Source organism: Capsicum annuum, chromosome 1 (genome assembly GCF_002878395.1).
Source record: "Capsicum annuum cultivar UCD-10X-F1 chromosome 1, UCD10Xv1.1, whole genome shotgun sequence".
NCBI lineage: Eukaryota > Viridiplantae > Streptophyta > Magnoliopsida > Solanales > Solanaceae > Capsicum > Capsicum annuum.
In genome coordinates, this window is record NC_061111.1 from 146,476,714 (window position 1) to 146,487,662 (window position 10,949).

General features: G+C 30.0%; 1 protein-coding gene across 1 annotated transcript in view; it reads right to left on the reverse strand.

Annotated features, from left to right (window-relative positions):
• Window positions 1-1,665: 1,665 nt before the first annotated feature.
• The window catches only part of LOC107839245 (putative late blight resistance protein homolog R1B-23), a 20,400-nt gene continuing 11,116 nt past the window's right edge, over window positions 1,666-10,949 (reverse strand). The window contains exons 2-3 of the mRNA XM_047397441.1: window positions 1,938-4,019; window positions 1,666-1,838 (exon numbers count right to left, since the gene is read on the reverse strand). Of these exons, the coding sequence (XP_047253397.1) occupies window positions 1,783-1,838; window positions 1,938-4,019 (2,138 nt within the window). The 3' untranslated portion in view covers window positions 1,666-1,782. The remainder of the gene's footprint in view (window positions 1,839-1,937; window positions 4,020-10,949) is intronic.

Genomic DNA, 10,949 nt, shown 5'->3' on the forward strand with positions numbered 1-10,949 from the left:
AGTGCTATCTTCCTTACGAAAGATCAGATGTTTCACGAGAGGAAAAAACACATCGATGTTCGATATCATTTTGTGCATGAAATTATTGCTCATGGTGATATTATGGTAAGCAAGATTAATGCCCGTGAAAATCCTGCTGATATGATGACTAAGACACTACCAAGTGCCAAGTTTGACCATTGGTTGGACTTGGTTGGTGTGGAGAGTTTATCTTGAAATGAATTTGAGTTCTGAATTAGAATTTGTGTCAAGGTGGAGATTGTTAGAGTTGTGACCCAAATTATATTTATCCGGCCTTGAAAGTTTCGCGGTGCGACCCATATTTGTGATTTTCAATGAGGTTATTGGTGGTAGCGTAGGGATTGGGCCGATAGGCCTGATTATGGATCTTTATATTTTTGGGTCTTAGACTTATTTGTATGCACTATTATATAAGTACATTTAGGGGTTGTTTGGTAGAGTGTATAAGATCAATGCAAAATATAATGTATTAATAATGTTTGTATTAATAATGCTTGTATTAGTTATACTTGCATTAGTTATGCATGTACTGTTTCTTATACATTGTTTGGTTTGATGTATAAGAAATAATACATCTTACATAATTTCTATAAAAGAAATGTTTGTTTACAAAAATACCCTTCTTTGATTTTGTACACTTTTTTGCAACAAAATTTTTTTGTCATCTCAAATATAATTAGTATTGTTGAACTAGTATATAGAGGTTTCGGATAAATTGCAAGACCTTCGTCTTTGCACATGAAATATTACGCCAACGGATTAACATAGTCGAAACAAAAATAAAATATAAGACGTTAAATTAAGAAGTAGTCTCAATTTTTTTTAATCTTTTTAAAGACCCTCGAAGCAAAGCAAAAATATTTTACAATTATTTAAATCAATTATTCATTGTTGTAAATTAGTTTTTTGGTATGACTTTGATTACTTCCTTGTCTTGAGCCGGGGGTCTATCGGAAACAGCCTTGCTACTTCCCCGGGAGTAGTGGTATGGACTGCGTATATCTTACCCTCCCCAGACCTCACTATATGGGAATACACTGGGTTTATTGTTGTTGTTGTTGTTGTATTCATTGTTGTAGGTTAAAATGGTGGGAAAAAATTATGAAATATTTTGAAAAGATTCACTATTGCAAATTAAAATGGCGGGAAAAGGAATGATGAAATATTTTGAGAGGAAAATTGAGGGGTATTAAGGTCATTTAATAAGTTAATGTATGTATTAAAGACTTTGCATTACTAATACATAGAAAATGGGTGGTATTAGTAATACACACCTTAATACACAATAGAGTGTAATTAGTTATACATTGACTAAAAATTGTACCAAACAAAGTATTCATAATACACATTAATTAATACATGCATTATTTTTGCCAATACACTCTACCAAACGACCCCTTAGTGGGTTATTTTGTGCATTCAGTAAATAATCTTTCTCCGCATTGTACTCCTCTCTTTTCATCACAGTGAACCATCCCCTCTGACCGTGATTTTCTTGTTTATTATTTTTCTTGTGATTTCTGCCGATTTATAACATGATCATATTTTAAATTGTCGAAATAAATAGTGATCCCTACCAATACAAAAGAAATACTTTAACACACTCCAAATGCTTGTAGTAGTACTATGCAGGAAATCTACAAGTTTCAGCAGAATCAAACTATTAGTAAATTTAGGAACAGATAAATGCATTAACAATCCTGTTCGACATTACAAATATTAAGAAAATATCATGCACAGTATAATACATATTTCTCAAACTCAATCTAGTACTGCTCTCCAAAAATCGAACAACGACGAAGATTCATCATCATCAGCTGCAAGATAAAGAAACTCATCAGTCAGAATTTTGAGCAGCTCAAGGGTTGATTTCAAGAAATATTTCATATTAGGAGCACTCAGACTTTGAAACTTACCATAAACGCGGACTTCAAGACATGAATTTCCCATACTCTCTTGTTCTTCTTGAAGTTCTTTAGCTGAATTCTGAGCAGATGAGCTGCAGCCGATCAATTCAATTACCTCCAATGGACATATCTCCCCGATATCCATTGGAATTTCCTCAAGATGGATGCATTTCCTAAAAACTAGCTTTTGAAGATTTGGAAAGTTGACACTACCGGCTTCCCAGTTCACTAGACGTGGCTCAGCAACCACTAGGAACTTTAGCTGACTAAACTCGTCTTCATCACTTACTGTCCACGCACGGCCTTCAAACTCATTATCTCTAAGTTTAAGCACTTCAAGGTTGGGCAATGCAGCTAGACTTGCCATGTCTTCTGAAAGCAGAAGACAACCGGATAAAATTAACCTCTTAATAGATGTTAGGGAACCACACCAGTTTGACAGGGAGAGCCGCTTCTGACCATAGCAGACGCACTTCAAAGTTTCAAGTTTCTCCAAGTGTACCAGATTTTTTAAGTATTCAGATGCATCATCTGATGCAGCATCGAGAATACTCAATTTACGTATATTGGGAAGGTATGAGAAGACTTCCTCTGTACAGCTAGCAAAACATAAATGAGAAAGTTCCTCCAGATTGCTTAGCTCCACAACATCACTCGCTGCTCCCTCATCTGTTTTTCCACTTCTTTTAGGCTTAGACAGATAGTTGCCACTCAGTAGACGCAGACGCCTTAGCTGTGTCATGCTCCAGATCTCCCGAGGCAGCATTAAAGTTTTGTACATATAATACAGTTCTGGCTGTTGGAATATCAAGGTTTGCAGATTAAAAAGCCGAGACATTGATGCGGGAAGACCACCATTTGATCGAATCCAAAGGTACCTTAGATGAATTAGTTGTGTTATCTCAGCAGGAAATGAAGGAAACAAATGAGAAAAAATTGCCAACACTCTGATAAGTTTGAAGCTCGCGAATAAGGAAAACTGTCTCTGAGGCTGAGCAGAGATTAACAGTTCACCCCAGAAAAACATTGATCGACCAACATGAGATGACAACTCACTAGAATCATTTAGAGAAATGTTAGAAAGAAAGCTGAAACCACGACCCTCATTCCTTTGTGCTAGGAAGTTTGACACATATCGAGTTGATGTCACGTGAAGGAACTTCTCTTTTTGAGCTTCTCTTAAGCTCAAGTCCCTCAACAAATCATGTACACCACAACTTCTGATCTCACCATTGAACCTCCTCTTTCTAATCATTATCAGATTTCTACTAACAAGATCCTCCAAACACTCTTCTGCAACTTTTTCCAAGCTCTTAAGCCTTTCGACTTTTAGAAACCCTTCAGCAGCCCAAACTTGGATCAATGTCCCAGCTTTGATTTCAAAATCCTCAGGAAAAGCACCAATAGAGAGGAAGCATGGCTTGAGGTGGTTCGGCAGGTAACTGTAACTCATACCGAGCACTCCTAGGCATTTATCAGGATCGTTCGCAACAACTGAACTTACAGTCTTGGCAACAATAATCCAACTTTCTCTTCTCCTAGCAATTCTAGAAAGATGCCCTGCAACCACCAGAATTGCCAAAGGAAGTCCACCACATTTTTCTGCTATCTGCTTCCCAATATCCTCTAACTCAGAAGGACAAAGATCATTTGCACCAAACACCTTAATGGAGAGTAACTTCCAACTATCATCTAAACTTAATGTCCCCATCTCATGCAAAGGGCTATCCGGATCAGCATATGCAGCCACATCCTGGAGCCTACTCGTTAATATGATTCGACTCCCATTGTCGTCATCCGGAAAACATCTTGTTACATCGTCCCAAACTTTAGTACTCCAAATATCATCAATGACAATAAGATATCTTCGATCTTTTAGTTTTCTATATAACGACACTGCTAACTGATCCTCAGTCTTCTCTAGAAACTTATCCGTCATACCTGGAATGCAACGGACTAAACTTAACAGCAACCTCCTCATTCCAAACTCTCGAGACACTGTAACCCATGCATGAACGTCAAAGCGAGATCTAACTCGAGGATAATCATAAGCTTTTTTAGCGAGTGTTGTTTTGCCAATGCCACCCATACCTGTAATTAACCATATGAGTGTAAACAAGCACCAAGTATAAATAAACTATATATAGAAGGGATTGGATTTTTTGAAGTTTATCAAATTCATACCCTGCTTGTGTTAATTGAAACCATAAAAGTAAATTTGTTCCTCAATATTAAAGCCGAAAAAAAAATTATTCTTTGGTTGACAAGGACTCTCCATTTTCCTGCTCTCCAATTTTCCCAAGTTCTTGTTTAGATTGAAGTGTGTCTCGAAACGGGTGTCTATCGAAAATAGTCTTTATACTTCTTTAGAGGTAGAGGCATGAACTATGTAAAAGTATACTGGGTTTGTTGTTGTTGTTTAGATTGAAGAGACATATCATAGTTTAAAATTAATGGTTGAGATTTACTTAGTTAAATTAAAGTTCTAACCATAATTATCTACTTTCATATATTTAGTTATATTTCTTCCTTAAATATGCATTATATCTTTACTCAATATTTTTTTTTTAAATCTTTACAGCCACAAATATATATTACAAACTTTTCCTAAATATTTTTATTTTTTTCAAATTCATAATATAATTAAAATTTTATTTTTTCTAGTTTAAAGAGCTATATAAAGAAAATATAATGAATTTATTTGGCATATAAAAAAAATTAGAAAAACTTCAAGCCACAATGTTTTTTATTTTTTTTTTGAAGAACATTAGTTAATTAGCCAAAAAAAAAGAAAAATATAATGAATTTATTTGACATAATCTTTATATTTGATTTGACACACGTATAATGAATTTATTTGGCATTTACTGTGAGTCAATTCATTACTTAGAATTAAAATTATAATATCTATCTCTATATATATATATATATATATATATGCATGTAGATGTATATAGCCAGTCAAAGAAATTGATGATGAAATCAAGTGATTGGGTGACCGGTATTTCATAAAATGGAGTTCATTTCCCTTTATAAGTGGCTTTTCGCGCCCCTATTGAAACCATTGTTAAAATGTACATTAAGCAATTAAAAAAATTGAGAATGAATTTTTTTGAAAATAAAGAAAATCAAATTCAAAAAACTTCAAGCCACAATCTTTATTTTTTTTATTTAAAAAATATTACTCAAGAAAAATGACAAACGTTAGTTAAAAAACAAAAAAAAAGAAAGTAAAAATCCAACAGAAAATTGTTCAAAGATAAAAATAAACTAGTTTAATATATTTAATAAAGATATAATAGATTATTAAAAATATTTAAGCAACAAATATTGAAAGTAGATAACTATGGTTAGAATTTTGATTTAACTAATTAAATCTCTATCATTAATTTTAAATTATGACATGTGTCTTCAATCCAATCAAGAACTTGGAAAAATTGGAGAGAAGGGAAATAGAGAGGAGCCGGGTCTCGTTGACAGCTATTTATATTTTCTTAAAATTACTAGATATCATGGCTCGTGCCAGCACAGGCCCAATATATATTATTTTTTATGTCAATTTAAACTATTAAAATAATTTATGTTTTTAATTATTGTAATTTATACAATTTTTTCCTTCTATTTCAATTTAAATGATGCTGGTATAATTTTGAGAGTCAGTCAAATATTTTATATTTTAAAAATTTCTTAAGTTGTTAATTATGAAATTTACAATATTTTTAAATTATTTTTCAATAATATATGAATACTCTCCCTGTCTCAATTTATGTGGCACAACTAAAATTTCAACAGTCAATCAACTTATTTTACATATATACCTTTATACTAAGTTCTTAATTATTGTGATATATAATACTTTTTATTTCATTTTCAAATAGTATATTTTATTTTACGTCTTACTCTGTCCCAACCCAATTTATGTACACAATATAATTTTGCTAGTCAGTCAAATTTTTTATGTTGACATATCATTTTATGTCTCTTTTATCTTTTTTTTATGAAATATTATTAATTTTTCAATACTTAGACTAGCATAATAATTAATTAGGATAATATAGTGAAATTATGATGAAAGAAATGAAATACACATGTCTTAGGTGACTTATAATAACTAATTAGAATTGACATAACATAATTACTATAAAAAATACTTATTTAATAATTAATTAACAGTGGTACGGTAAAATTACGATTGAAACAGCTTAAATAGTCATAAATCTCTATTTCACTTTTTTCTTATTAAATATTATTATTTTTTTAATATGTAAATGACTTATAATATTTAATTAGGGTACAATAATTAATTAGGAATGATATAGTAAAATTACGATTGAAGTTGTTGAAGCAGACATGTTATAAATGTCTATTTTAATATTTTTATTAAATATTAATTTTTTAACATATAAATGACTTATAATAATTAATTAGTGGTGATATAGTAAAATTACAGTTGAAGCAGTTGAAGCAGGCATGTCGACCTCGTGCCTGCTTTGCTGATACAGTAAAATTACGGTTGAAGCAGCTGAAATAATCATAAATGTCTATTTTACCTTTTTTCTAATTAAATATTATTAATTTTATAATACGTAAATGACTTGTAGTATTTAATTAGGGGTACAATAATTAATCAAGGTGATATAGTAAAATAACAGTTGAAGTAGCTGAAGTAGACGTGTCATAAATGTCTATTTTATTTTTTATTATATATTATTAATTTTTTAATATATAAATAATTTATAATAATTAATTAGGAATAATATTGTCAAATTACAGTTAAATCGGCTAAAGCAGATATTTCGACCTCTTGCTTGCTTAAGCAGCTGAACTGCCTCTTATAAGATAGACCAGTGTAGTAATGCTCGTGCTGTGCACGGGCCCAACAATAAATGATAACTTTTAAAATTGCTTTAATTATTTTAATTTGTTGTACATATATACTTATAAAATAAAAAATTTAAATAAAGAATAATATTATAATTGGGCTATAGTTAAATAAGGATGGGAAAAGTATTGCAAATTATATTAAGTAATATAACTCCCTTCCCAATTTATGTATTATATGGTTATTTGTATTACAAATTATAGCTTCATTATTTATATAATTGTATATTCTCCTTTTCAATTTATGTGACACGTTATTTTTAATTCATACTAAAAAGAATGTCATATTTTTATACACGAAAATAATTTAGTGAAAATGTAATGTGATGAATTAACTTTTTTCAACAAAAAAAAAAAAAAAAAGAGCAAACTCTTTGGGTTATGCAAAAGAATGGGGCAAGGCCCAAATTCAAATACAAACGAACGGGGCAAGGCCCAAATTTAGTATCTACGCTAAACACTTATTTAAAGTGCTTTGCTAAATTAAAATTAAAAGTGGGATGGTGACGGTTCTTTCCTTTCCAGTTATTCGCCTAGATTTCGTTATGCTGTAGAATCAGTTGATTTCTCTTCTATTCCTTCATTGTTCAAGTTGTTTTGTTGTGGTTGCTTTTTAATTTCTCCTTCCCTTTATTATCTTTTTCCTACTCGTTTCTTGGTAATGATATTTGATAAACATTTTCTCTTATTTTGGATGATCTTTTTACATGCATGTCACTATATTTCAATTTTCTTTAATTTACATGTTTTAAATTGGTGAATAGACACTTTAGCGGTATCTTCGAATGGAGTACAAGTTTTCCATGTCTTTTCCTTTTTAATTTCTTCTTTCTGAGTCTATTGTGGGAGACTTCAATTTGATTTGCTTTAGAAGCAGTCGCAGAATTCAAAATCAGTTGTTTTATATTCCGTTGAAGTATAACTTTCATTAGATCTATAGATCTTTTATATTTTTTCGTAGATCTGATTTTGGGTTTAATGATTATCAAGAGATAATCTTTGGTTTGAAGATTGAAATGTTGTATTCTCAGATTTGGTGCAGATATATTTTCTGAGAAATGTTAATTTTGCATATAAGCTAATTCAATTTAATTCGAGATATAATCGATCAAGCTTAGAGAAGACACAAAGTATATGTACAAAGAAGGCAACGGTGATTTTTGACAAATAGAATCCACTCGTTCAGTTACAAATAAGTCCCAAACTGAAATGACAACAATATCCCTTCTGATTGAGGAAGTGATGGTTGCTTAATCCCTAACTCCCTCTTATATAATAAGAGAATAGAATGTCCAAATGTATGATTGCCTTGGATTGTCAAAAAAAATCAAATTCCCCTACCACTCTCCCTTCCATTTCTTGTTCCCCTCTTTATTTTGATTTCATCAATACAGCCAAGTCAAAAAAAGTTTGAGTCTAACGAATTTTGATGGGTAAGTTCACCTGAAATGTCAATAGAGGGTAGTTGAAAAGGATTAATATGCGATTTAAATAATTTTTCTTATTATATTAGTTCTCACGCTTTTCTTTTGCACATCACTTAAAAATTATAAATAAAAAATATTTTTAACTAATTTATTATTATTTATCTTTAATAATTATGCACTCTATTTAAAAACTAACTAGTAATTGAACAGTCATAATATCAACCCATAATCACTTGTTGAACTTTTTAAATTTATAATTTCTATAAAATTATCAATACTGGATACTTTCAACGAGAACAGTTGATAGTAGAGGCAAAATGGAATAAAATTAAATAATTTTATAAAATAATAAGTATTTCAAGATAAATATTTTTAGTAGCCTCAACAACTGATATAGGGCAGAGAGAGTATAATAACCTAGCCGTGCCTTTCTAGTTTACTAGTTTAAAAAATATTTTAAAAATTTGGTACTTCTTAAATTTTTCTTATTCTAACACTTTCATATTTATTTTTAAATTTTTCAAATATTCTTAAAATCAAATTTAGTTGATTTAGAATTTTAAATTAATAGAAAAAGTACTAGTTGTCATAATTATGATGACTTCGAGAAGGTTTTACCATAAATATATTTAATTAATTTCACCTTTTAAATATTAAGGAAATAGCAAAAATATGATTTTATCAAAAGCAAAAATTTTTAATGAAGGACAAAAAGTTTAAACGATATTTTTAAGATTCCTCACACATTTAATATCTTAGAGATAGATTATAAATATAGATAACTTCTCTTAATGGCATCTGGTACGGTTTAATTTCAAAATAGTGTCAGTTTAGGTTATTTTCCATTTTTCATTTTGAAACAATGTAATTTATTATCTACTTGCGAAAAGAGAATGGAAAAGTGTGAAAGAAACCTAAGTTTTGGTATGACAAGTCGTAGAAAAGTCTGGACAAATGCGTAAAGACAACATTAAATGGTAACCTGTAAGTAACAAACATTTGAAAATTGAAAACGTAGAAGCCCTACGACTTTTTGGTCAAATAAAAAACGCTTTAAGAGAATATTATCCATTTATGACCAATTTAATTTATTCATTCGTCCAATTTTATTTGTTCATTATACTAAAAATAAATATTTATTTTTATTTATACTTAAGTTTGGAAGATTAAGAAATAATGTATCACTTAATATCTAATTTATCTTTATTATTAACTATAGTCATTTTTCAATCTATTTTTCAAAGTACTAAGGGGTCGTTTGGTAGGAGAGATAAGGATAACAAATCTCGAATTAATTTAGAAGATGAGCTTATCCATATTTGGTTCGGACAAAATACATAGAATGACTCATTTCGGAATTAGTTATTTCGGATTTGTAGTGTTTTTTCTTATCTCACCCTTCCTCCTCAAGGGTGGGATAACTAATCCTGGGATAACTTATTTTCTAACCAAACGATCCCTAAATATGTTGCACCAAACACATCGACAGACCTTAAACTTGACACGAACTTTCACTTTGACACCTAAAGTGGACATTGTTCATTTTAAACATCTAAACTACCATTTTGATGTGTCATTTTGACACTTTTTGCTTACCTAAAAAAGTGTATCTGATAATGCATGGAAGACTAATTTAGTCCATTTTTATTTTATTTGCTTTATTTTTCTCTTCTTTTTTTTCCGGCCAATTCTCTAGCCATTGTTCCCATCATTAAACTAAATTTTCTCCTCAATAATCTCTAGTAGTTGTGGCCTCTCTCTCCCCACTATTATTTCTTTCTTTTTTCTTAATTAGAATTAATATACAATCATTTTTTCAACATAAAAAGAAAAAAGTTAGATACTCAAAAATTGAACCTTAAAAATTTTAATATCAAAATTTGAGGAGAGATACAAAATCCTCAAAAAACATTAGGATTTTTTTGTCTGAAAACTACCCATTCATCTAATTTTTTCATAATAATATCTTATTTTTAGAGAAAAAACCTCTTATGTGTTTTGAGTTTGCCATATTGAAGAATGATGGTGATTAGAATTTGCAAATTTTTAATTCTTTAATTGTCATTTCTTTACTTTATAAATTATTACAAAAATTGATTTGAAAAATGACTTTAAATGAGGACTTTCTCTAGGAGAAAGAGTAAGTTTGGTGGTAAACGATGCGAAACGCAAGAGAGAGGAGTTGGGTATATCGAAAAAGATAATTTTTTTAGGGGTTGAGGGGCTGGACATGTTGGAGAAGACGAATTGTTGGGGGGTGGGATATAGGGGTGAGTGTGGAGAAGACAACTTGGGAGAGGGTTCTACAAAATAGATTTTTTTAAAAAAATATTTGTAAAAAAGGCACGTTTGCTATTTACTTATCACTTTTTCATGTGCTTTAATTTTATTTTAAAAAAAAATTATTTGTGTATGTGCATAATGATGTGAAAATTTAAAATGACTTGGATAAACTTAATTAGTCAATTAATTCACGAAGGCAATATTTGTTATATACACGCCTAGATTTTTTTTAGTTTTGATAAAAAAAATGTTAAAATGACACAGTTATAGACTAATATAATTTATTTAAAAAATATAATTTTATTTTGATTTCATAAATTAAAAAAGTAAATTGAAACAACTTATTTTATTAAAGAATCATGTAAAATAAAAGAGAAAAGACATCTTTTCACCCCTGAACTTGTCCTCCAAACTCACTTTAGCACTTAAA